Raw genomic sequence first — 27333 nt, forward strand, 5'->3', positions numbered from 1 at the left:
CGGTGTCGATAAAGAGCTAGGAATCACCTGCAAATCTGCACTTACAGTTTCATGATAAAAACACCTCTCAGAAGTCACTTCAACTATAAACGAAACAGACGCACCACTTGTCTCTGAATGACTTTAGTAATAAACCTTTGAATGTGAATATATGTGATTTTATATATAATATGAAACTATTAAAGGTGTTTTATGAAAATATGGCGAGCACAGAACTTCTCCAGATATGTTTGACTGGGAATGGGCGTTGTCCATTCAGTCGAATAGCAGGGTTTGTGGCGAGACACGCCCCGCGAGCTCCATAGCCTCTCCTCCACCAACCTTGCCTCATTCCTGGCCCCGCCCCCACATGCGCTTCTTCCTCCGATTGGCTCGGCGCTCTGTCACTCACACTCCATTTTCCAGCTGTCGCAGCTCCATGTTTGTGTGCGACTCACACCGGACTGGACGGTGCGATCATCTGGAATTTTTTTCACGCTGTCGATTTTTTTTTTTAGGAGCCCACACCTGTGTCATTTTCCCTCGCCAATTTTTCGGCTTTAAATATTCTTGCACCCTAATCGGATGCAAAGAAATGAGCGGTGAAATCAGCGCGTGGAGTGTAAATAAAGATTCCGGCTAGCTAGCAGCTTAGCCCACCCAATTAAGCTAGTTAGTGCGCGTAGCTAATTAACTTTTCGGCTTTTGGATACTCAAAATCAAATGTTTGCACTGTAGTCAGTGTTAGATACACACGCAGCGTCTCTAAAAGTGCATATGGCTGTCTTCTGCCACCTGTCGCCGTGTGTTAGCTAGAGATCCGGGCAGCTGATGGACAGTGTTGCGGTGAGTCTGGGCACTGGGGCGGTTAGCTTAGCGAGACAGCAAAGGACAGCACGGATGTCGTGGCAGGCTAGTGTGTCCCTCCGGGACTCTGGTTGGTAGTCATTACAAATACTAAAAACAGGGCTCGAGTGGGTCTGATAGCAGGGGAGATTTTTAGATTCACATCTGGCCTCCAATCTCATCCAGTCTTTGGCCTTGCTTGATGGATGCGTTTGTATGAGCAGGCTGGGGTCTCTTTTGCTTAATCGATTTAACGTTACGTCGACCTGAAGGCATCCTGCATTTTTAAACAACATTCCCCCAAATCCATCCTGTTCCTCTTTCGACGCGGTTCAAAGGGAAGCGGGCCGTAGAAGTGTGTCAGATCAGGTTTGGGATCGCCAAACGCTGTGGTGATGACTCTGGAGTCCATGATGGCCTGTTGCATGAGTGAAGAGGCGAAGGAGTCCAAAAGAATCAACGCTGAGATCGACAAGCAGCTCCGGAGAGACAAACGAGATGCGAGACGAGAGCTTAAACTCCTCTTACTGGGTAAGTGCATCGCTGACAGCTGCTGTGACCGTCAATTATGGCCAGAAGATGCATGAGGTTTGACATAAATGCATAATTCTTTCTAGATCTAATGCATAATGATGCTGACATGCTGTTGAAGTCGAAATAGAAGCGTTGCTTTCACTACTTGTTTCATTCGTCTGCATGATTTCACTTTATGTAATGCATGCACGTGTTGATCTGCATTGTGTTTTTAGGATTGTTGGATATTCCATAACATGTCCACATGTCAAATATCCTTAAAAGAATGCTGATGGGATATGGGACTTAATGTAGACCCAGTTCTAATGGGATCCTGCGTTCCCACGGTCGTGGAAATACATAGTGAATACATTTGTTCTTTAAATATTTAAGAATATATTTAAAATTATATAATGAATGTGATTTTGCTCTGTTATAAGGGAAGAAATATTATTTGAAAATTAAAATATATTCAAAAAGATTTTTTCTTGGTCACATAGTTTTAAAATTATATATATATATATAAATATTATATGTGGGGGTAATAACTGAAATGCTTTAAAATATTTTTTAAAAATCATGTCAATTTGTTATCTGTATTATGTTTTTGGATTTGTATACTTTTTTTTTCTTCCTATTTTTGCCTGGTTACGTGGGGAATATTTTTACAATTTTTCAAATATTTCAAACGTATTGTAAATGGGTTTTTTTGTTTGTTTTGTTAAATGTGGAAAATATTGTGAATATTTAAAAAATTTGACTTTATTTAGCATAATTTTTTAAAATTATTTATATAATAATCAAATAATATCTAATAATCAGATGACTGGAAAAGTCATGGAAAATCATTGGTCAATAGGTAAGGGAACTATAAGGATATATATATATATATATATATATATATATATATATATATATATATATATATATATATACACTTTTTTTTATTTATTTTAATTTTTAATTTTTTTTTTTGGACAAGGGTATGAGACTATACAAATGCAGTGGGGTTTTTCCACCCATTAAACTGTTACTGACAGTCTCCATGTTAATTTATTAGCAATGAACATTAGTAAGTGTTTAAAAGAGTGTTTGAGTTGCAGTACATTCGCCTCTTGATCGGATCTTTAGGCTGCTCTTTGCTTTCGTTTTGGTGTCTGAGCCATTAGCTCATTTGTGGCTGTAAGCAAAGCTAGATTGTCAGCAATTTAAGCCTAAGAGATTATATCTGAATATTTCAGTAGCGTAAAGCGTTTCATAACACGCGTCCTTACATTGTTCTCAGATCGGAGAGATGCAATGCTATGAAAATAATTAGATCAGAGGCTTAATTTGGAACTCGGGTTGCAAAATCTATTTAGGACAGTGTTTGCATCCCAGTTTATGACTGGGGAAGTCAAATAAGGTCCAGATTTTATCTTCTCTAGTTGCGTTTCTTTTACTGATCCTTGGCAGGCATGGTGAGACCGTGAAGAGCCAACGTCGAGAATGAAACCTGTTCTAACCAGGTTGTGGTTTTACAAGCCAATCCTGTTCTCAAAATGGTAAAAACGGCAAGTTGCTGTTAAAAAACGGGATCCTCAAATTGCGTAGATGAACAGACACGGTCACGGGGCCTTGTTGTGTAGTGTAGGCTGACCCATAAAAGCGCTTCACAGAACGCATGTCCTTAGAAAGCTCGTGCAACACAACCAGCCTTTGTGCCCAGATTCACAGAGGAAAGACGGCAATAAGATACGCTTCCGTGGAGGAAGAGGGCCTTGCATGACCAACCAGCGCTGTTAACCTTCTGCTTCTAGCTCAGTAAACTCTCGACCGCTCCGTCTGAAAGCTGAGAGGAAGTTGTCACCGGTCAGGGCTTACAAGGCCACATTCTCAAAGAGCAACATATGTGTTTTGTTAATGTGCTTCTGCAGGTCTTGGGAAGGACTTATAAAGTCTTATTTCCACAAATTAAGGCCTTAAGAAGATCTTAAATGTGAGAAGAAAGCCTTAAATTCATAGTCACGGCAGTGTATAAATGTGTATATTTTTTACCTGTTTTCCAATACAAATGACGAAACATCCTTAAATTAAGGTACATTTGCTTGCAAAGATGCAAAGTGAACAAATGAAATCTTGTTTTCTGAGAAAATGAACAAAATAAAGTGAGTTTATAAGTTCATGAGCCCATTGACACAAACTCACTTAATTTCGATCAGTTTCACAGAAACTTGGCTTATCTCATTTTGCTTCTCAAATAATCACATCTTGATTTAAGAATCTTTTGATATTTGTACTGGAAAACGAGCCAAAAATACTGAAGAATATCCCTTTTTTTTTGCTGGGTGATCAGAAGGTGCAGTAAAAGTTATTTCTATATTCTTTTTGTAAAATGAATAAAAAAATAAAGGAGAATAGGTTGGAAGTGTTTCTAAAACAACTTTGTTTGCTCCCTAGACATTTACCTTTAAAAAATGTATTTTATGTATTGCGTTCCCTATAAATAGAATAGAATAAAGAGTTTATTCTTTAAATCTTTATTTGGTCTTAAAAAGGTCCTAAAGTCTTAAAATTGCCATCGTAAAAACCTGCAGAAATCCTGTGTTTATTCTTGTAATTCCGGTCATTTTTGAGGTTTATAATGTCTTTTTTTTCCTTTGTGTTCTACAGAAGTTCTCAAACACTTTGACTTCATCCCCCAAGGTTATTCCAAGAAAAACTATTGTTTTGGATGTCTGGTTGAACCGGATTTTTAAAGCTTGGTTAAATAAGCATGATATGTCTTATTTGAAACCTTTGCCCTCACTCTGTATATTTGATTAACTTGTTAGCGTGACTATCTTTCCTGACATGGAGCCTCCTGTGATCCTCAACATTTATTTGAGGTTCGATGTTTGTTCAACCTCTAGAAGGTGTTTATCTTCTGTATTCCCACTATTTTAACATGTTTTGCTGATTATATTGCTTTCTGTTTTTACTAGAATTCCATATTTATATTTTCAGTCAATTATTTTTGTAATTGTTTTGTCAAAATATTCCATTGGAAACCTCTATATATTTCATCAATCTCCCAACAACTGGTAGCATTTCCAAAAACGAAAATTGTCATTTACTCACCCTCATGTCGTTCCAAACCTTGTGTAAGTTTCTGTCTTATGTTGAACACAAAAGATATTTTGAAGAACCCAACAGTTGTTGATCCTCATTGACTTCCATAGAAGGCAAGGGTCTCCAATGTCCGGCCCGCAGGCCAAACGTGGCCCGTGAATGAATTCCAAATTGCCCACAGCTCGTCTGTTAAAATGTTAAATGTGGCCCGCCAAACATAATTTACGAAAGATGCAGTTTCACAATGTGACATAAGGTGAAAGCATCATATGGACTGCCATTTCTTTCACGCACAAAAGAATTCCTAAACGCACTAAAAAGGGAAAAGCTCGACTCGTTTGAAGCACGTTGCACAGATCTTTATTAGCTGTGTCTAAAGACTCAGAACAAATGCGTTTTCTTGCTGACAGGTCTCGTTCATGCAACAACTAATCAGCGATGTGAGAAGCGTTTGCGTTTGGAGCAGAGGTTTCCGATGCAAACCACAAATTTTACAGTGATTTAAACTAGTTTAAAGGCAGATGAAACGGCGTTAACATTCTCAACAACATTGATGCGGAAAATAAGAGGAGCATTGTGCAACAATAGAGTTGCATTTGAATCCACAAATTGCATGCATTGGATTTACTGTAGTAACGGTAACTGGTATTGTGGCAGAAATGTAGGATTATTCATAGCAAATTTTATATTACTGTAGACATGTAGGGTGACATGAGGGTGAATAAATAATGGAAAAATTTTCATTTTTTGGGTGAACTATCCCATTAATAGTATAGCAATAATGGTAACTAATTTTAGTTAGTTTTAGTAGTTTTAATGTTTCGATAATCAGCTACACTTGAATGTACTTCAAAATATGGAAGAACTGTTTCTTCACGACTAACTTTAACTTTAACAAATAATTTTGTTGCTTAACTTTTTTTTTTTTTTTTTCTTTTTTTTTTGGTAAAGTGAATTGAAAATCTAACCTGCATTGTATGCAAAAATTATAAAAAAAATTAAATATAGGCTAAGATATAAAGAAGGATGAGCCGATTTAAACAAATTCTGTTCAATAATTTTGGCGGATTAGAAAAATGTCTGGTCAACAAAAACGATTAACTATCACTTTTGCCTCAAACTCCTAATTTGCTGCCTATTAATAGCTAATACTATTAGTTAAGTTTAGGTATTGGGTAGGATTTGGGATGCAGAATATGTGCTTTATGATGACTAATAAACAGTCAATATGTTAATAATAGGCATGCTAATAAGCAACTAGTTAATAGTGAGAATTGGTCCCTATACTAAAGTGTTACCCAATGTTTTGTTTTAAATCTGTAATATGTGACCGATATATCATTTATGCACATACCCAACAAATTTATTTTTTAATATATCACCTTTTAATAAAATAAAAGTATGTTTTACATAGTTTGTAGAAATTTTATAAATATAAATTGGGATGAACAGATGTTGACATCTTGGCCTATAATTACTATGTTTTAACTGATATTAACATTAGTACATTTTGGTGTCGCAACAATCATGTACGGTATAAAAAAAGGCTGAAATCTGCATGTATAATTAAATATGCAATATGTAATATCGACTGATAACCGATATAATACCAATGTATTGTGCATCCCTACAAACGTTGAAAAATGTGAGCACAGACTCAACAAACCAATTTTGCATTCCTTGTCAGCTATTTTCATTCATTGATTTGTATCATTTTGACAAGTGTATAAGCTGCGTTTTGTTCTCTGGTTGAGGAACTGAAGATACAGGGCGATTGAGGTAGAGAGAAGCTTGCGTGTGTGTTGGCGTTCTCTGCTGGGGGGACTTGAGCCGAGGGCAACCACTCTTCATTTTCAGCCCACACTTCTGCTGCACACATGAATGCACGCTGTTGCTGTGTCACATGATCCGGATGCAGAGATCCAGAGAGAAAGCAAGGAAAAGGATCTTGTCCGTCACTCACTTGAATACCTTATTCATGAAAACGTGCTACTACGCAACTCGTTTCTGGCGCGGGTACGTCTGAATGACAATACGGACTTCCAGGTTTCTTGTTACACCACACGGTCAGCTCTAGCCAATATTTACCTAGCTGAGTCAAAAGCGCGCCAGAGTATAGAGTCTATAACACCTGAGTGTTGCGGAGGAGCTCGATGACTCATAAAGATTGTACAGAATGTTTGTTTTTTTTGGACACACCTAGAACAAAGCTGACACTGTTCTCATGCAACCAACATATGGCCTGTTTTCGTTTCACTTTATCACTAGTGAAGTCTCTGTGTCCTTCAGTTTCTCTGTACAAACTGCATGGAAGCTGAATTTGAAGTATTACTCGGCCCACTCACGATGAATTGCTCTCGAAAGTGTGGACAAAGTGCTGTAGCCGATTTCAAACTCTGCTCCTCACTCAAGAGAAGCAATCTGTCCAATGTGGTGGTGTTTATGAAACGCTGGGTTAGCATTTGCAACCGCATAACGATAAGGCTTTAGGATTTACATGCGAGTTTAAAACCATGCAAATACCCCGTTAATACACACCTCATGATTTCCATGTTCAAAAAAAGTGAGCTGGAGTTGCAGAGACTGTAGACTGTAGTGTTTGTGTTTAACAGTGTTCCGGTATTAGGTTGAGTCTTGCAAAGTAGAAGTAGACGGGTTTATTTTAAAACTTCCTCAGTGCTATTTGTGTATTTTTATTTTTGTTTCATTGCTTATTTTTTATTTTCTTTTTTGTATTTTTTTTTTTTATTATTATTTTATTCTATTTGATCTTTTTATTGCTAGTTCTTTATTTCATAGTATTTTAATTGCGTCTTTCTATATCTTTCTTTTTACTGTTGTTTTATTTAATGTTATTTTAATATTTTAAATTTTATTCTTTTCTATTACATTGTTTTATTTCACATTAGAACTTTCTATTTTGTTTTTTGTTTATATTTTAAAATTTTCTTACATTTTGTAATTTTCTTTTGATTCTGTTTTATCTTTTTATTGTAGTGCTGTCACTACTAAACGATTAATCGCATCCAAAATAAAAGTTTTTGTTTACATAATAAATATTCACAGTGCACGTATTTTATGTGTATATATAAATACAAACACATGCATGTATACATTTATGAAAAATGTATGTTTGTTAAATATATTTATATAGAATATAAATATATACATGGAAATATTTTCAAAATATTTAGTGTGTATTTATATATGCATAATAAATATACACAGTACACATACATATTTTATGTAAACAAAAACTTTTATTTTGGATGCGATTAATTGCGATTTAATTGTTTGACAGCGCTATTTTATTACTGCTGTTTCATTATTTTATCTGATTTTATAATTGTGGTTTTACCTTTTATTGATCTATTTTGTTTTTCTATTTATTTTTTTAACTGTTATTTTATTTAATAAATATTTTTTACGTTTTTTTTCACATTTGTACTTTCTATTGTTTGTTCTTATTTATTTTATTTAATGTTTTTATTTTAATATTTATTTATTTTAACATTTTTATTTATTTGGAGTTTAGGTCTATGTGCATGTTTGTATGCTTTTGCTGGACTTTAGTGACTTTCACTGCTAAATATGCTGTAAAAAAGTTTCAGACTGTAGTTTCAGTGCAAGATTCAAATGTTACATCTGTTAATAGGGAAGCTTTGTCTTACCCTCGCTTCCGGTTCTCCAGTATGTGTGTTTGGCAAGCACCCACACACACACTTGTATCCCGGCATGGGTGTATTAGCTGATGTGAGCTGATTTTCTGTGGGTATCCGCCATTTTACACCAGCAGGGGAAACCGGTTATGTAGAGCTGGAACTTTTGATTGAACCAACATAAATTCTGAAGCATAATCGGATGGTTGTGCAAGTTTTAGAAAACAGGTTGAAATGGAAAAAAAGATTTGAAGTGTTTAATATTATACCAAATGTGCAGCTGTTCTTTATATTTTTAAATGGTTGGTGCTGATGTATAGATAGAACTGTGATTGCTGATTACGAGGGCAGTATATTTTGATATATAGTAGTGATGCACTGACATTTCCACAACCAAATATATTTGGCCGAAATGGTTTTAAAGGACTCCTAACAGTGACAGTGAGCATCTGTTTCTCTCCTTGTTTTCTGTTGATGCATGAGGAAAATCATGCTTGTGTGATTGTGCAGCACACAGCAACATGGTATGACTGAAACGCAGAAATGATCTTTTACCAATTTGCCATTTCCTGCTTGGCATTTTGTTTGGTTTCCGTTGGAGGATTCACACATTTGATGGTGAAAGAAGAGCAGGGCTCGCTAATGTATGGCTCCTCTTTGAATCGTTGCTGTGCGCTAAATGCTGTAAAAATGTTGCCATGGCAACCCACTTTGCTGCACTGTAAGCTCACAGACATGAATATAGGATGGATCCAGACCTGCTGCTGTTTTTCCCCAATAAAGAGACTATAGTTGGGCCTTGATGTTTGACCTCGACACGTCATGTGTAGTTTCGTAAAACTAGCTCTAGTTTGCTTTCATGAAATCAAATTGGACCGCATTTACTTCAGTACATATCAATGGGATTCATCAGTTTACCCTATTCTAAAGTTTTTTTTTCTTAATTTTCTACCTCTGGAAACGAGCTTATTTGCTTGGGAACTAATATTATCCATTTATATAGCCTAAACATTTATCATGTAGGCCTATTATTATGCAAATCTACACTAGTGTTCAAAAGCTTGGGGTTCTGTAAAGTAGGCCTAGTTTCTTTTGCTAAAAATGATAAAAATTTAGTAAAAAGTTATATTGTGAAATGTTATTGCTGTTTATTTAGGTATTTTCTTCCAGCTAATGCCAGTTGGCTAATGGCTTTCTAGGTATTGTTTTGAGCAAATTCTGACTTGGTCTGGTGCTATTTTGGTATGTAACAGCCTGTCATCATGTCAACTCCTTATTGATAAAATTAGGGAATTTATTTTGTTTCTTCCTCTTATTGCCTGTCCCATTTTGCTTAAATGCATCCGATTACAGAAATAAAATCAGGTTGCAAACAGCAATTTCAGTACACTGTTAAATTAGTCCCGCTATTTGTATTGTGCACGCATTTGTTTCACTACCAGGTCTCCAGTTTCCTCTTAAGGCCTTTATATTGTCATTAATCAAACATTTGTGTGTTTGATTCCCACAAAATGACCTAATATGGAGGAAAACCTGATATCAAGGTGCTCCAGTAATGTTCAAACAGTTCTGGTTCGCTTTCTGTGGCGCAATTGTTGTAAAGCTGCAGGGAGGTGCAGCTATTTGGCAAGCCGAAGGAGCCAGGAGAGCAGCGGTTATGCAACCAGGCTGTTTATTGGGTTTCCCCTGTCAGCAAACCACCGGCATTACAGAGAGAGAGAGACAGACAGAGAGGAAGACAGCGAGCAGAGAGACTGGAGCTTGACAATCCAGCTGTTGGAGTTAAAACTAGCCATGACACAGCTCAGGGAGAGATGGGACAGGAAAACGATGGGAATTCGAACCTGCATCTCCCGTATGAGCTCAACGTACGAAACACTTGGCCATGACTTCTAGAGAAGATTTCTAATGCCTAGTAATTGAGACTAATTTAAAATAGCTTGTTTTTGTGTCTCATGAAATTTGATAAAGCACAAATGATTGTGGCGTTTTCAATTACAAATTCACAAAAAAAACATTGGTTTCCTTACCTGAAAGGTGGGTTCTTATGTAGCCATTTGCCATTTATAGGCCTACGTTCTTTTTTGAATTAGTCTCTTTTTTTTTTTTTTAAATAAATGGCAGTTGTCAAGGATGTCAATACTGGAATCATACATATGCCAAGATTAAACCTGTGCGACTGGTTATCATACCAATCCAAGCACGACTTTCCCAACTGTTGACACTGTATTGTCAAGAACGGGATAAATTTTGAAAACCGTAACAGTTACTCGACTTGTTTTTCCCCCTGCCGGTCCAAGACCTCCCAAGTTTCCAGGGAAGTCGTATTGTTGAACTTTGGCAATGGCTTAAACATTTTTACTGGCTTGAGTCGTCAGGACCTAAGAAATGCACAGAGAGACACTGCTTTATAGGATTTCTTCTTTAAAGTGCTGCTGCATTCGTTTACATAACGTTAATATGGTTAATGGCACGATTAGATCCTGAGCTTGAACGTGTATATACGTTTGTATCCCCCTCCTTTAAGAAAAGCAAAAGGCTTCTCCGTTTAAGGTTTCTAAACCTTTATTTCAATATAGGGTTTTTGTAAACAAAATTAAAAAGTACTCAATTTACTGCTTTACAATATCTTTGTTTTTTTGGTACATTTTGGCACCTGTCACAAATTACAGTGTGCTGCTTTTCAGCACAAAACTGTAAAAAATTATTTGTCAAAGTTGTAAATAATACAAACATTCTTAATTACAAAGTAAAAAAAATTCACCATCAATTTTAAGTGCAGAACAACTGTACAAAAAATGGTCAAAATAAGAACAGTAAGGATTAATATGTAATAAGTTATCATATGTAGTTTTTTTTAATTAATATTTTGGCCCATTAAATGACGATAGCAGTGTTGTCTAGTAATCTTAATAATAATAATAGTATAGTAAAAATTAGTATTGAATTTTACCTGTTCTATGGTGTTGTCTTTTATTTTTATTTTTTAAATAATATTGATATGAAATTTGTGTACATGTAATATATTTTAGTTTTTTATTTTTGTAGAAAATATTTAAAAGTTTAACACAAGGCTAATGAAGACTAATACATAATAAACCAATTAAATGTGAATTTCTTATATATTGTTTTATTAAATATTTGGCCTATTAAATGCTCTCTTAAAAAAGTGTTTAGTAATCTTAGTTTTGTTTATCACATTATCATTTAAATCCAGTGTATAATAATAATACATTTTATTGTTGTAGTTTGTAGTGCTGCCTGAAAGATTTTTAATTTAATTAGTGATTGAATAAATGGTTGCGATTTTAGTATTCAAGCTGGGATATTTTAATTTCCAGGTTTATATAGAATTTTTCATAATAGCAAAGCACATACTTTAAGTTTATTTGTATAGCGCTTTTTACGATACAAAGCAGCTCTACAGGAAATTAAGTTTCCACAATATATTTATATATTGCAGAACCTTAATATATTTACTTATGGCAAAATTTGGTAATTCTGTATGTTGTCTGAGCATTGGTGTTCTCTGAGGGGTTGGCATTATCTTTTCTCAGGTGTTCGGTCATCTCAGATCATTTAAGGGTTGGATCCAGATTGAAGCTTCTGTAATTCCTAGATACCACGGGAAGCTCTACCTCCTTTATTGGACCAAAAGTCCAGAGTTTTGCGACCTTAGGGAGCGGGTTGGATTGTAGCGTGGTAGAAGACGAGTTAGGTACGCAGGAGCTAAACCATTTAGGGCCTTATAGGCAAGTAATAATATTTTGTAAATGATACGGAACTTAATAGGTAGCCAATGCAGAGACTGTAAAATTGGGGTAATATGATCATATTTTCTTGACCTGGTAAGAACTCTAGCCGCTGCATTTCTAGTCCTGCATCTGTAGCTTGTTTATTGAAGATGCAGGACAACCACCTAGCAGTGCATTACAATAGTCCAGTCTAGAGGTCATGAATGCATGAACTAGCTTTTCTGCATCAGAAACGGGTAGCATGTTTCGAAGCTTGGCAATGTTTCTAAGATGGAAGAATGCTGTTTTTGTAACATGGGAAATATGATTTTCAAAGGACAAGTTGCTGTCTAATATAACACCCAGATTTTTGACTTTAGAGGATGTGACAGTGCATCCATCTAGTTGCAAATTGTAATCCAAGAGATTCTGTGTACTGTTTTTTTTGGTCCAATAAGTAATATCTCTGTCTTATCTGAATTTAATAGGAGGAAATTATTGGTCATCCAATCTTTTACATTTTTTACACAATCTGTTAGCTTAGATAGATAGTTGAGAAGTTTCATCTGGTCTTGTTGAGATATATAGTTGAGTATCATCAGCATAACAAGGAAAACTAATCCCGTATTTTCTAATAATATTACGAAGGGGCAACATGTATATTGAAAATAGCAGAGGACCTAGGACATATCCTTGTGGTACTCCATCAGGGTTGCCGCGGGGTTGTAAAAGGTAGTAAATTCAATTATGCCAAATTAAGGCCAGTAAAAAGTAGTAAGCGTCATCTGACGAGGTAGTAAATTTCACGTGACGTGTACGTTGGGCGCCGCGCGCCTAGAGCGGTTCAAGCTGGTACCTTAGTTTGGCGGTAAACCGCTGCTCTGCGCGAGTTTACCAAAATATGGGGAAGTGCAAGTTTTCGGACCTCTGGTTGGAGGACGCTCGGTTTAAAGACTGGCTTAGGCCAGTAGTTGGAAACAACCGAGAAGCTTTTTGCAACGTTTGCAAGAAAACTATAAATATTACCTGGATGGGGGTGAAGGCGGTTAATTCCCACAGGGAGTCCACTAGCCACCAAGCCAGGATGCGGGGACGTAACACCCAGCTACCGCTGTCGCTGTTTTGCGCTGGACCAACGGCTACATCGACGCCATCAACCTCCACTGCTCCCTCAACCTTGCCTGCTCGCTCCTCGCAATCCACTGCCAGTAATCCTACCACCAGCATACAGACGATCTGCACCACCACCGCTACGCTACAGGCTGAAGTACTATGGTGTTTAGACTTGGCAGTGAAACACCACTCGTTCAAGTCCAATGATGGCATAGGAGAGCTGTTTAGCATGATGTTCCCAGATTCCCAAATCGCCAAATCGTTCGCTTTGGCCAAAGATAAGACCAGCTACATGATCAAATTTGGCATCGCCCCCTATTTTAAGAGGCAACTGGTTGAGGCTATAAATCATGCCGGACCATACGTACTTATGTTTGATGAGAGTCTGAATGAATCGTCAAAGAAAAAACAAATGGACATACACATTCGTTTTTTGGAGGATGGCTGTGTCCGCTCGAGGTATTTTGGCTCACAATTTCTGGGACATGGAAGAGCTGAGGATCTGTTGCAGCACATCAAAGTAAGTTTATTTTTATATACTTATTGGTTAGGGGCAGTGTTGGGCAGTAGCGGCATTCGAAATGGCGCCGTTACTAGTTTACCTACATTTCTCAGTAGCGTTGCTATCTTCTACACCAAGTAGCTTTTCAGTAGTGAAACTATTTTACTGATTAAGTAACATGGTAGCATTCACAGAAGCTACATTTCCCAGCGGAGTTTCTGCTGTGCTCTAAGGCTGAAGCCGTAACCATGGTGATGACAGACGCTGCTGCGGGGTAGCTGGGGAGCGTGCACAGGAGGCAGCAGTGAGAAAGCAGGGGGAGAGAAGTGCGAGTTCATATAGTGAATCTTATCAAACTTCAGGAAAACTCTTTCCTTAAATTCACTTTCAACGTCATTTGTCTTTTTTTTTTTTACCAGGCTGCTACTGTTTGGAGCAGGTCTTAATTTTGCTCCTGTGGGTTGAACCATGTTAACGTTAGTGATCTTATACAAAGTGTCCTCCCAATGTGCCCTAAATGAAGTATACATGCAAACACAAGTGTGGCTCTTCTACAATATACACTCTTCCCGTTTTTGTAATTAGCTATGTGAGGATGTTTTTTTTGTTTTGTGTTGCCATGGTTTTGTAGCAGTTAAAGCAGTGAGAACAGTTTAATAATCTATCTTGACATTTTTGCCTATTAGTTTGTCTTACAGTTTTATTGATCACTAGATAGCCATGGCTTGGAGTGAAATTAGTTCAATGTTTTAATAAAGTAGCTTTGATGTAGTTAAGTGATGTACTTTTGTCATTTTATTGTAGCTTAGCTTGCTACATTTGCTATATTTCGTTTGGTGGGTAGCTTTCATTTAGTGATTGATGGAGAGTAACTTATAGATTAGCTTAATACATTTTTCCAAGTAGCTTGCCCAACACTGGCCAGGGGACATTGTTTGCATTTGAACAGTTTCATGGATTTGATCATTTTATTCATTTAGCCTACTTCTGAATTCTGTAACACAATGTTGGAAAAATGTATATACGGTAATTAAAAAGTGTTATAGCCTAACTTATGCTTTGGCAAAGCAGTCCTTGACATAAGCATAATATCTATCTCTTTCAAATGTATTTCAACATCTTACTTACGTTTTACATTAGGATAATAAAGCTAAATGTTTAATTTGAAGCATACTGTATACAGTTTTACTGTCTGTCTGTATATTGAATGTGGTTTACTTAATCAATAAATGTTATTTAAACAAACTTTCTTCTGTGTGATAATTCACAGGAATGTGTTGCTCAGCTCAACATGAGGCGGCTCCTCTCTGTGGGAATGGATGGCCCCAACGTAAACTTCAAGCTCCTCGATCTCCTTCAAAAGGAGCATACCGAGCTGTATGGAGGTGCTCAAGTCCTGACAGTTGGGAGCTGTGGACTTCACACTCTCCACAATGCCATGAAAGCAGGCTTTACAGCCTGGCAAATTGACAAGCTCCTGCGTGCGCTCCATTTCCTCTTTCACAACGTTCCTGCCCGCAGAGAGGACTACACCATCACCACTGGGTCGTCCTGCTTTCCCCTCTCTTTCTGTGGCCACAGATGGGTAGAAAATGTGCCAGTTGCCGAGAGAGTCCTGGAAATTTGGCCTATGATTCAGAAGTACATCAATGCTGCAGAGGATAAGAAGGTTCAAAAACCAAACACGGCCTCTTATGACGCCATCCTGGCAGCACAGGGGGATCCACTCTTAATCCCAAAGCTCCAATTCTTCCTCTCCATTGCAAGAAGTTTCAACCCCTTTCTCCAAAAGTACCAGACAGATGAGCAAATGTTTCAGCACTCGGTAGTGTGTGCCATTCACTTGAGAATGAAGCCGACAAGTGTGCAGAGATGGCTGAGGGAAAGGCAGGAACAAAGATGGCTGAGCTCATCACAAAATCCAACTCTCTTCGAAGAAGGCACAAGGACAAAAAAGCAGAACTTCTCCAAGTGGAAAAATTGATCGAAGAAAAGGCCGCACAGCTGAGGCACTTGTGATCCTGCCTTAGCAACTTTTATGTTTGTTGTTAATTCAATTAATTGTTTATGCTCTCTCTCGATCTCTCTTTTTCTCTCTCGGTGTTGGACAGTGCTTGTGTCCAGTGTTGAAGTTATTTGTTTGTTAATGAAAACTGTTATTATAGTGTAAAATTGCACTTTATTATTACACATTGTGTAGCTGTTCATTCTAAAGGTCCAGTCTGTCTTCTAATTTTTATGTAATTGTTACTCTTTGACATATTGAGTAAAACCTATGGACCAAGGCCTGTTGTGACATCTTGATTAATCCCAGTCCTATGGTAGAGTTCCCTCTTACTTGAATGTAGCTCACTCACTTGCCCTAACACACGTGCACACTCACATACACCTGGTTCTCTATCGCTCTCCCTCCCAGTGTTGAAATTAAGTTATAATTACCTCATTAAATTATATAATAAAATATGTTGAAATTAAGTTATTATTACCTCATTAAATTATATAATAAAATGTTAATTCATTTTGGAAAGATATTTCATGTCTTTACTTGTCACTTTAGTTAACACTTTACACTGCTACAGTTGAAGTTTGAAGCCGTGCTGGTAGTAAAAATATTTTGATGGTAGTAAAATAGGTAGTAAAAAGGTAGTAAATTCAATTAAAGAATATCTGTATAAACCCTGTCCATACTTTACTGGTGATAATTGAGATGACTCCCCATTTAAATGAACAAAGTGGTAGCGATCGGACGGATAAGATCTAAACCATCTTAAAGCCTGCCCTTGAATACCAGTATAGTTTTGTAATCAATCTATGAGTGTCATGGTCTATAGTGTCGAATGCAGCACTAAGATCAAGTAATACTAGCAATGAGATGTAGCCTTGGTCTGAAGCAAGAAGCAAGTCATTTGTAATTTTAACAAGTGCAGTTTTTGTGCTATGGTGAGGCCTGAAACCTGACTGAAATTCTTCATAGAGATCATTTTTTTTGCAAGTAGGAACACAATTGAGCAGACACAACTTTTTCAAAAATTTTAGACATAAACGGAAGATTTGAAATGGGTCTGTAATTTGCCAGTTCATTAGAATCTAGTTGTGGTTTCTTAATAAGAGGCTTAATAACCGCCAGCTTGAATGGTTTTGGGACGTGACCTAAAGATAACGATGAGTTAATAATATTGAGAAGCGGTTCTTCTGCTACAGGTAACAACTCTTTCAGTAGTTTAGTGGGTACAGGATCTAATAAACGTTGTTGGTTTAGATGCACTGATAAGTTTATTTAGCTCTTCCTGTCCTATAGTTGTAAAGCACTGCAGTTTTTCTTTGGGTGCAATGAAGCTGAAATACTAGACGCAGTAGAATCTACATTTGATATTGTATTTCTGATGTTATCTATTTTATCAGTAAAGAAATTCATAAAGCCATTACTATTAAACTGTGAGGGGAATATTTAGATTGGGTGGTGTCTGTTTATTTGTTAATCTAGCCACTGTGCTAAATAAGAACCTTGGATTGTTTTGGTTATCTATGAGTTTGCGGCTATGCTCTACCCTGGCAGCTTTTAGAGCCTGTCTATAGCTGGACATACTGTTTTTCCATGCAATTCTAAAAACTTCCAAGTTAGTTTTTCTCCATTTGCGCTCAAGATTACGAGTTTCTTTCTTGAGAGAATGGGTATAACTGTTGTACCATGGCGCAGTATGTTTTTCTCTAACCTTTTTCAATTTGAGGGGGGCAACAGCTTCTAGTGTATTAGAGAAGATAGTGCCCATGTTGCTAGTTATTTCGTCTAGTTCATGTGTATTTATGGGTATACAGAGCAGTTGAGATAAATCAGGCAGGTTATTTGTGAATCTGTCTTTGGTGGCTGGAACAATAGTTCTGCCCGGACGATAACGCGGAGCCATATAACTAATATCAGTAATACGCAGCATGCACGATACAAGGAAATGATCAGTAACATCATCACTTTGAGGTACGATATCTATATCGGTAAGATCAAGTCCATGCGATATAATTAAATCTAGCGTATGATTAAAACGATGAGTGGGCCCGTTGACGTTTTGCTTGACTCCAAAAGAGTTTATTAGGTCAGTAAGCGCAAGTCCTAACGCATCATTTGTATTATCAACGTGAATGTTAAAATCTCTGACAATTACTTTATCAACATTAACCAACAGATCTGAGAGGAAATCTGCAAATTCTTTTAGGAAATCTGTATATGGCCCTGGCGGTCTATACACAGTAGCCAGAGCAAGAGACAGGAGAGATTTATTTTGCATATCTAGCAGTGTAACATTAAGCAGAAGTATTTCGAATGAGTTAAACCTCCTGTATCCTGTTTTCTGAGTAACACTGAGAATATCACTATATATTGTTGCCACACCGCCGCCACAACCAGTCTGACGGGCTCATGTTTATAACAGTAGCTTGGGGGAATAGACTCATTTAGACCAAAATATTCATTTAGTTTAAGCCAGGTTTCAGTCAAGCAGAGTACATCAAAATTATTATCTGTGATCATTTAATTTACAATAACTGCTTTGGGTGCGAGTGATCTAATATTTAGGAGCCCAAGCTTTAAAAATATATTTTAATTTATTTTGCATTTTTCTGGTTTAATCACGTTCAGATTTTTTCTAGATCCTGCATTAATTTTATATTTTGACCTCGCTATTCGGGGAACAGACAGAGTCTGTATAGATTGGGCAACGCAAGTACTTCTATGATTTAAGTGGGTAGAACAAAAGTCATCATAGTAGTTATTTGAGCGTAGCGTCCTGGAGATGTTGTCCGACAGGAGTTCCGCTCCGACTCTGCTGGGGTGCAGGCCATCAGTCTAGGAAGCCTAAAAGCCTAGGACGCTCCCAGAAAATATTCCAATTATTAACAAAGAGCAGTTTCTGTTCTTTACACCATGACAATAACCATTCGTTTAAAGCAAAAAGTCTACTGAACCTTTCGTGTCCTCGTCGATACGTGGGAAACGGTCCTGACACGATGATCGTCGTTGCGGGCGATGTGCTGCGTACAGTCTCGATCAGGCTCCTGAAGTCCCTCTTCAGTGTCTCCGTCTGCCGCAGCTTGGTGTCGTTAACCCCCGTGTGCAGCACGACAGCACCGATGCTCTCGTCGCCCTTCAGGATCACGGGTATCTGCGCAGAAACATCGAGACCACGAGCACTGGGGAAACCGTGAGTGTGCACTTTACCTTCAGCTAACGTAGCACGGACGTGCCGGACTATGGAGTCTCCGACGATCACAGTGTCGCGTTGCGTCTCGCGGAGGGGAGCGAAGCGGTTCCGGGTGGAGATCTCGAAGACTGGAGGCGGCGGAGGGGGAGAGGTCGTCGCCCGGGCCCTAGCTCGCGTCTTCTGCTGCTGGTGCACTCAGGGTCCGTGGCGTCCCGGCACCGGAGTGAAGGACATCTGGGAAGATCGCATCCTGGGTGCACAGGGCCTGTGCAGAGACACACACGGAGTAGAGGTGGTGGGAGTGTTAGCAGCATGCTGTATACTTACCCCGGACTTGTGAGCGTTAGCCCGGGATGTTTCCAGCACGGCTCTCCGCTCTCTCAGCTGGGCCTGCTTCTCCACCAGGTCGCGGATCTGCTTCTCCACGGCCTCCAGCTCCAGCTGCACCGAATGCAGCTCGAATGTGTCCTCACCTGCACTCAAAGGTAGACACAAATCCGCCATTTAAGCAAGTAACAGTGAAACAATGGGAATGTGTGTGAATGGAGTGTTAGCAATCTAAGCGAGATTAGCGGCAGCCACGCTGCCGATGCTAACGGACTCGAGAAATCAAAATAAAACTAGTGATAACAAGGCACTCTGATTGGTTTTATTTTAGAATGCTATAGGGGATATATTCGCACGTTATAAACGATAATGATAGTGTATAAAATTTTTTTAAGATAGAAAATAGACGATAAAGAATCAACTTGATGGAGCTCAGTCAAAACACGCAGTCACAAATCAGCGCATGCATGTAGTGTGGTTAGTTAACATCATGTTAAGCAAACAACAAACGTGTTAGGCAGCAATTACAACTTGTGAATGGATCAACATACAAAACTATTATCCTTATAAAGTTGGCGTCATCTGGAGTCTTCGCAAGTGTTGCCTTCGTCTGAAACCTTCGAAAAAGCCGGATCCAAACTGGAGCCAAATGTGAAAAAGCTCCAGATAGGCTTTTATTATCCTTGGTGCTCTCAAAAGTCCAGAGGCTGATATGAAACTGAAGCCAAAATATGATCTAACCCTGTTCCAATGCTGTTGTTTTTTCATCCTCAGGCACGGGCGAGAGTGGCAAGAGTACGTTCATCAAACAGATGCGCATCATTCACGGGGCGGGCTACACCGACGAGGACAAGCGCGGCTTCACCAAACTCGTCTACCAGAACATCTTCACCTCCATGCAGTCCATGATCCGTGCCACGGAGAACCTCAAGATCCCATTCAAATACGAAGCGAACAAGGTGACTGCTGCACACTGAACATCCCCCGCCGCCACTGCGCTGTAATCATTTCTTTGATGCCCAGAGTGCACGTCGAGATGCAAATCAAACCCAGATAGGCCATAAATGTGGCTATAAAAAGCACTACAAGCCTCGCTTGTAAATTTTACTGTTGTCACACCACGGGCAGCTGTCTTTCTTCAGTGCAGGATTGCGGTTAATTATTCTCATGTTTTGGTTTTGAAGAATCAGTTAATATTTCCTAAAGAAGATCCTTAAAGTTTAAACTCGACAACTTGTGACCTGGTTGGTTCGAAACCCCGCTGGGGGTCATAAAATGGGATTTTTACTGTGTCTCATTATCCACAGAACAATGCTCTGCTGGTGCGAGATGTCGATGTGGAGAATATTTGCTCCTTTGACCAGGCCTATGTCAGTGCAATAAAGAAGCTCTGGTCGGATCCAGGCATCCAGGAAGCCTACGACCGCAGGCGAGAGTACCAGCTCTCTGACTCCACTAAATAGTAAGTGTGTGTGCTGTCATTAGCCATTAGCTCCTTTTAACTTTATTGCTTTTAATTGAATTGTCGAAAGCTACATCTTTTCTTGCGGTCAGTTAGAAGCATATTTGTAATAAGTCATAGATGTATAGATGCAGTAATATGGCCTGTTCATACTTCGAATCATATCTATAAAGATAACCGTAACGGTAACTATATTAGCATTCACAGAAACAGATGATAATGCTCTGTTTATTGTGAGCAAGCATCAGTTTTGTCATCTGCTGCTTTAAATGCGCAGGCTCCTTAAAAGTCGGACAGAAGATTGGATTTATAGCTGTGGTGTGGACTTCCATATTCTCATATAGTTATAGTTTAAAGGGATAGTTCACCCAAAAATAAAAATTCTGCCATTACTCACACTCACATCGTTCCAAACTCGTAAGAGCTTCGTTCATCTTCTGAACACAAATGAAAATATTTTTGATGAAATCTGAGAGCTTTCTGAGCCTCCCATAGACCGCAATGCAATTACTACATTAAAGGCCTAGAAACGTAGTAAGGACATTGTGACATCACTTATGTCACATGGAATATTTTAATGTCCTTACTACGGTTTCTGAGCCTTGAACGTGGTAGTTGTATTGCTGTCTATGGAGGGTTGAAAAGTTTTCAATAAAGTTCTGTTGCTATGTGAAAACGTTTTAAATGTCTGTATCTGACAAATACATTTAATACACTTTATATGTAATAAAGTAAGCCAACTCCACACAAGCGTCACTTAATTTCAAGTCTTCAGCTGTGGCTGGATTTGACACCGAATGCGAAGTTTGCATTTGAAGTCAAACACCACTATTATAACATTTTAATCCCCATTTCGGAAAAAGCAAACAAAATGCAAGTCTCAAAATCCCCTTAAGTCTCGTTTGCACTCATGTCAAAACACATTTGACTCGGCATTTGAAACGCCGTGCCCTATAATTGAATGAGTCTCAACAAGTTTAAACGCAGCATAAAAATTCTTTAAACTTTCTTTTGTGTTCTACGAAATGAAATCGGACAGGTTTGGAACAATGAGGATGAGTTAAATGTTTATTTTTGGGTTTGAATATTTACAGATTTATATTTTTAATGTTTTTTTTTTTTATTAACCATATTTAAATCCATTCCACGGTTTTTCCAAAACTGCCTGGAAAATGAAAAGTTCACACATACACAAGTACATGCCTCTGTTTCTCACCGGTTCATCCCACAGTTACCTTAGCGATTTAGAGCGTATATCGTCTCCGGGATATGTGCCCAGCCAGCAGGATGTGCTGAGGGTCCGAGTGCCCACTACTGGCATCATAGAGTATCCCTTTGACCTGGAAAATATAATCTTCAGGTATCGCCAATCCCATGGCACACCCACACTGCCGCCGCTATCTCCTGACCTTTAACCTGCTGCTGCAACTGCACTGCTGCCTTCCCTGATTGCATTTTCACACCCACCCGGGGCTCAACCTTTGCTATTGTTGTTTCTTTGCAACTCCTAAAGAGTTGTTTTTGGGGAACTCTCAGTAGAGATCGTCAGCAGAGTAAGCAGAAGGTTTTGGGGTCGCATACTAGGATCCCGAGCAGCGTTCCCTCAATGTTTTTCTAGGGATCTGCTGCCATGCTTGATTCTTTCTTCTTCCTTCTCTCTCTCTCTCTCTCTCAATCTCTCTTTTCTCTAGCTATCTAAGCGATTTGGACCGTATCGCAGAGCCGTCGTATCTGCCAACTCAGCAAGACGTGCTTAGGGTTCGCATCCCTACCACAGGGATTATTGAGTATCCCTTCGACTTGCAAAGCATCATTTTCAGGTAGATCATAATGTCGGACAGGATTCCTTCCCCAGTTTTAATGTCTTCATGTTTGTAATCATTTTGCGAATCAGTGCGTTGATCTGGTCCACTTCGGCCAGTTGAACGAACAAGGTTTGATACGTTTATCAACATTTCTGTGACGTTAGTGGCTGTTAATGTCCTTAGTCATTAACCTCTTTGCATCATTAACCCCATTAACATGCATCCATTTTTTTTTTTTATCGTTATTTATGCGTAAGAAATTCAGGGGCTTGAAGGATTGTTGGAGACGTAAGGGTTCATTCATAGCAACACTGTTTTTATACATTATAACAATATTGCTTTGTTTTGGTTTGCCTTTTGTTTTTGTATGGATATAAAATTAATTCATTTAAATACATTAAGCAGTATTTAGCAATCAAATTTTAAAAAGCAGAAGGTGATATGAAGATTTCTTTTTCTAATTCTGTTTTTAATTTTGATTCGTTTTGCATTTTATTTAGTTTGTCGATTAGTTTGATTTGCGTTTTTGCCTTTTGTTTTGATTCATTTGACACTTTTTGAATGCTAGCAATGTATTCTTTGGCGAAAGTACCTGCAAATTTACCAAACCTACTTTGATAAAGATTCATGGTTATTAATTGCATAATGAGAAATTGCGATGTTACATTTGGGCATAGTAGGATTTGTAATGCCATTAAAAAGTCCATACTACAGAAACTGTATAAAACCAGTTCTTTAACAATAGTCAGCACTGGACACAATCTTACCTTTTAAACATTGCAACTCAAGGCCTTGGAGTATAATCCATTGCACACGTGAGAACATTACCACACAGGCAGGAATTTGAGCTCAGGCCCATGAAGTGGGAACGTTTACGAACCACAGCTTGGCAGGTGATGCGCCAACAAGAAGCCCTCCACAACCCCCCATTTAGAGCCGAGATGAGAGAGAATGCCTCTGTAGAGAGGTGATCACAAAAGCCCGCAAATCGATTGGAAGCCAGCGTGTCAAACCCCTCCTACGCACGCTGGCGCCAGAAATAACTTCTCTTCAAACAAGGTTCCCTCTTGATCCGTGCTTGACATGTACAAATAACATTCTTGCAAATGTTTATTGGGTATTTAAAACAAACAAACAAACACTTCCAAACTGCTCTGGAAGGTGGCAGGTTCACATCCCAGGTAAATGTCAAGGTAAATCTGGAATGTCACCTTTAAGGCCACTTGAGGTTTCGGGTGACTGCTACTACTGAATGCAGAAAACCTGTAGATGATGTTCCGAAATGCAGGTGAAGTGTTTTGGTTAAGTAACCTACATGGTTACACACCAAAGCCATTTAAAGATTCTGGTTGCGTTGTCTTCCTCTCCAACTCCTCGTCCTCCAGAGTAAGAGAGCTTATCCTCGTAAGTAGGTCAGCTGTACCTCCTGCAGGAACAGAGGCTGGCTGAAGAGGCTTTATTTTAGGTTGTAGCTCCTGAAGGAGTCCATTTATCAAAGCTTTACGCCTGGCCGCTAGAGACAGAGCTAGCGAGATTGTTGCATACATAAAATAAAACCCTTCTCTTATGTTTTCCCTCACCGTGCCCGAGTGCAGGTGTGATGGGGGAAAAAAATAGTATGGTTGAGAATTGCTCTGATTATTCCCTTCTGTTTTATGAGACAATCTCCTGTGAGTTTGTCTCTGTACTTTTCTATTAATTTAGGAGCAGTGAGCGTTACCTGACTGTTGAACTGGGAATGGCCTATATTCTTGTAGTGCACTTTCAGTTTCAGAAAATGAAACCGAAAGCTGTTTGGTCATTCATCTGCTTTAATGCAATGTATAACGCATGAAACCATACTATTTGGCTCACTTTTAATGTTAAAATACAGTTCCAAATGGGTGTTTCTTCAACTGTAGGCAGGGGAAAACTAAAAACAAAACAAGAAAAGTTTCTTAATTTGAAATGTACCAAAAAAAATAAATAAAAATTAATCTAGTTGCCAAGTAAACATTTCTAATTTTCCTTTAACTTGATGTAAAACTATAGATGTTTAAAAAAATTAATAAAAATTGCAAACATGCTATAAAATTTCCAAAACATTTACTAAATTAAAAGGAAAAAGAAAAATGTACTAATTATAAAATATCATAAATATAAAAAGCTTATATATAACTATATAATAGGATGAAAAAACAATGTATTATAGGATATGTAGTATACAGTGGTTACGGAAAGTATTCAGACCCCCTTAAATTTTTCACTCTGTTATATTGCAGCTATTTGCTAAAATCATTTAAGTTCATTTTTTTCCTCATTAATGTACACACAGCACCCCATATTGACAGAAAACATAGAATTGTTGACATTTTTGAAGATTTATTAAAAAAGAAAAACTGAAATATCACATGGTCCTAAGTATTCAGACCCTGTCTGTATTAAGTATTAAGATCTTCTTTATTCATTCACAAAGAAAATTGGTGTCCTTAAAGGTTGAATTTTTCCTCATTTTTTTAATTAAGGCATTAAGTTCAATTTCCAAAAGATGATTTTTTTTATTTCTCTTTTTAGTCAACTTTAGCATGGGTGTCTAAACTTATGCATAGCACTGTACATAAAATACTAGCTATGAAATTCAAGTGAGACAAAGGAGACCAATTTATGCAAAATTGTGGTGGAAATGAGTATGACTTGCAGAACAAATGATTTATGTGTGTATTTTCTATTGGATAATATTTCTGGACTTGTCAAACTAGTATGAAAAGCATTTAAAAAGTTAAGTTTCTAAAAATCTATAAGGCCAGAAAAGCCCCTAGATGAAACTTTTTGTTCCAAAAAAACTGTCGTGTTTATTTTTGTGCATGACATACCAAGGCCCAGGAATGCATTTTGTTTAGTTCATATTCAATATTTGCTTTGTGAATAAGCATGTATTTAAAAAATCAGCCCCGACACACCTTACAGTTGCGTATCTGTTTTTCCATCTGTCTCAGGGCTTTACTAATACAGTGCCTACACGCTTTTTCATCGCTCATTCACCCTGTCCGTACTGTCCGTTTTTCTTGGATGTTACAAATCCCAGCATGCATCTGAAACTCTGCAGTTCTCTTTTTGTTTGTGGCGTCTCTATAAATGTTTGTTTGTTAGTTTTGCTTCCTTTGTGAAATTCACCACTTACAATGTCACCATTTTACTAGAACTGAAGACGATCGGCTCCATACTTGACCGTAGATCTGTTCTCCTGACCTCAAACTCTCCAGCGGCATGATGAAATCATAATTACGTGCTTATTGTCCTGTTTCGATACTTCTGTAATTCTCTGTGTTAAATTAACCTCTGCGGTCATGTTTTGAGCTGGTCTTGTTCAGTTCACGTTAGAAACGCACAAGTCCTAGTTTTATCCAAACCGTTGATACCTGGAAACCACACAATGTCACGACTTGATTTGTGCATGTTTGTGAGAATGAATTCCAGATGTAATGCAATTAACCAAGATTTTCCTGCCAAAATGTTAATATAAAGATAACAGACATGTGATTTTTGAGATGCATCGAATTTTATATGACAAGTGGTTTCCATCCTTTAGTACTCATTCATTTGGTGGCATCATAGGGCCTCTAGATCTAATTTGATTTGATAAAAAGAGAATATTGTTACTTTGAGATCTAGTAGCCCATTTCCAATGAAAATGTTGCAAATCTGTTTCAGAATTGGCCTGTTTTTTTTTTTTACAAAAGCCAAATGTTGAGAGAGCTTAGTTTTAAGGACAAGTTTAAAGTCATTTCAGTTCAGGGTCTCGATTGGATACCATAAACAACACTGGCACAGCCTTTCATAGTCATCATAATCATCAAACCAGCCTTTTTATGTGTACTCATACTTTGTCACCTCTGTCTCAGGATGGTGGATGTCGGAGGGCAAAGATCAGAGCGCAGAAAGTGGATCCACTGCTTTGAGAATGTCACGTCCATCATGTTCCTGGTTGCCTTGAGCGAATACGACCAGGTCCTTGTGGAATCTGACAATGAGGTGATTGATTTATTTTTTTTAGCATTATTTTAAATATATTTTTTATTATAATTAATATTAGTATTATAGTTTGTTTTTCTAATTATTGTATTTTTATAATGTATAAAAACATTAAAATTAATATAATATACATTTACAAAATATTTTAATGTTTAATTATATTTATACATTTTAATGTATTTATTTATTAGTAAAAAATAGTAGTATTAGTCATTTCATTTATTTTTTTAAATGTATTACTATATTAAAATTAATAATATATTTTTATTTATTCGAATTATTTTATAATATTATTTTTGTTTGATTTACATTTATACTTTTTAATGTATTTAGTGTTAATATTAGTAGTATTAGTCATTTCACACATTTTTATAATGTATATATCAAAATAAGAATTCATTGTTCATGTGAAATAATTTGTTTTATATCATTTTAAATTATTAATATTTTATACAAAAATTTTATTTTTAGTTGTTTTATAATTATAAATATTCAAATGAATGTGTATTTAGAAATTATCTTTAACTGTTAATTTATTATATATTTATATTTTATAGATTTTTGTAATGTAAATGTATTTTCTACTATTAGTATTAGATATTTAATTTATTTTATAATGTGTAAAAATTACATTCATTATACATTTATGAATGTAAATATTTAATTTCTAATTATTAGTATCTACTTATAGAGATTTTATTTGGAAATTGCGTATTATTATTATTATTATTATTGAGCAATATAATATAACAGAGTATATATGGAAATACATAAATCATTCGAGGTTCATCAGCTAGACTTGCATTAACCGCAGTTAATGATGCTTAACAGTCATCTGCATTAGTCATCAATGCAGTTGAAGCTGAGCCGCCCCTTTCATTGTGGTACTTTTGTTTCTGACTTCTGCAGAATCGCATGGAGGAAAGCAAAGCGCTGTTTCGCACAATCATCACCTACCCCTGGTTCCAGAACTCTTCAGTCATTCTGTTCCTGAACAAGAAGGACCTTCTGGAGGAGAAGATCATGTACTCTCACCTGGTGGACTACTTCCCTGAATTTGACGGTAACCGCCTTTTCACAAGTTTTAAATGAAGCCTACA

General features: G+C 37.4%; 1 protein-coding gene across 2 annotated transcripts in view; it reads left to right on the plus strand.

The window, feature by feature from the left end:
* Positions 1 to 428: 428 nt before the first annotated feature.
* The window catches only part of LOC306874813 (guanine nucleotide-binding protein subunit alpha-11-like), a 30683-nt gene continuing 3778 nt past the window's right edge, over positions 429 to 27333 (plus strand). The window contains exons 1-6 of one of the 2 annotated variants that reach the window (XM_079425078.1): positions 429 to 1356; positions 19730 to 19914; positions 20263 to 20417; positions 21649 to 21777; positions 26104 to 26233; positions 27143 to 27296. In XM_079425078.1, the coding sequence (XP_079281204.1) occupies positions 1221 to 1356; positions 19730 to 19914; positions 20263 to 20417; positions 21649 to 21777; positions 26104 to 26233; positions 27143 to 27296 (889 nt within the window). In that variant the 5' untranslated portion in view covers positions 429 to 1220. Of the gene's footprint in view, positions 1357 to 19729; positions 19915 to 20262; positions 20418 to 21648; positions 21778 to 22108; positions 22238 to 26103; positions 26234 to 27142; positions 27297 to 27333 lie in introns of both variants that reach the window. The other variant, XM_079425077.1, reaches the window with a different exon arrangement.

This window comes from Barbus barbus (assembly GCF_936440315.1).
Source record: "Barbus barbus genome assembly, chromosome: 9".
NCBI classification, from domain to species: domain Eukaryota; kingdom Metazoa; phylum Chordata; class Actinopteri; order Cypriniformes; family Cyprinidae; genus Barbus; species Barbus barbus.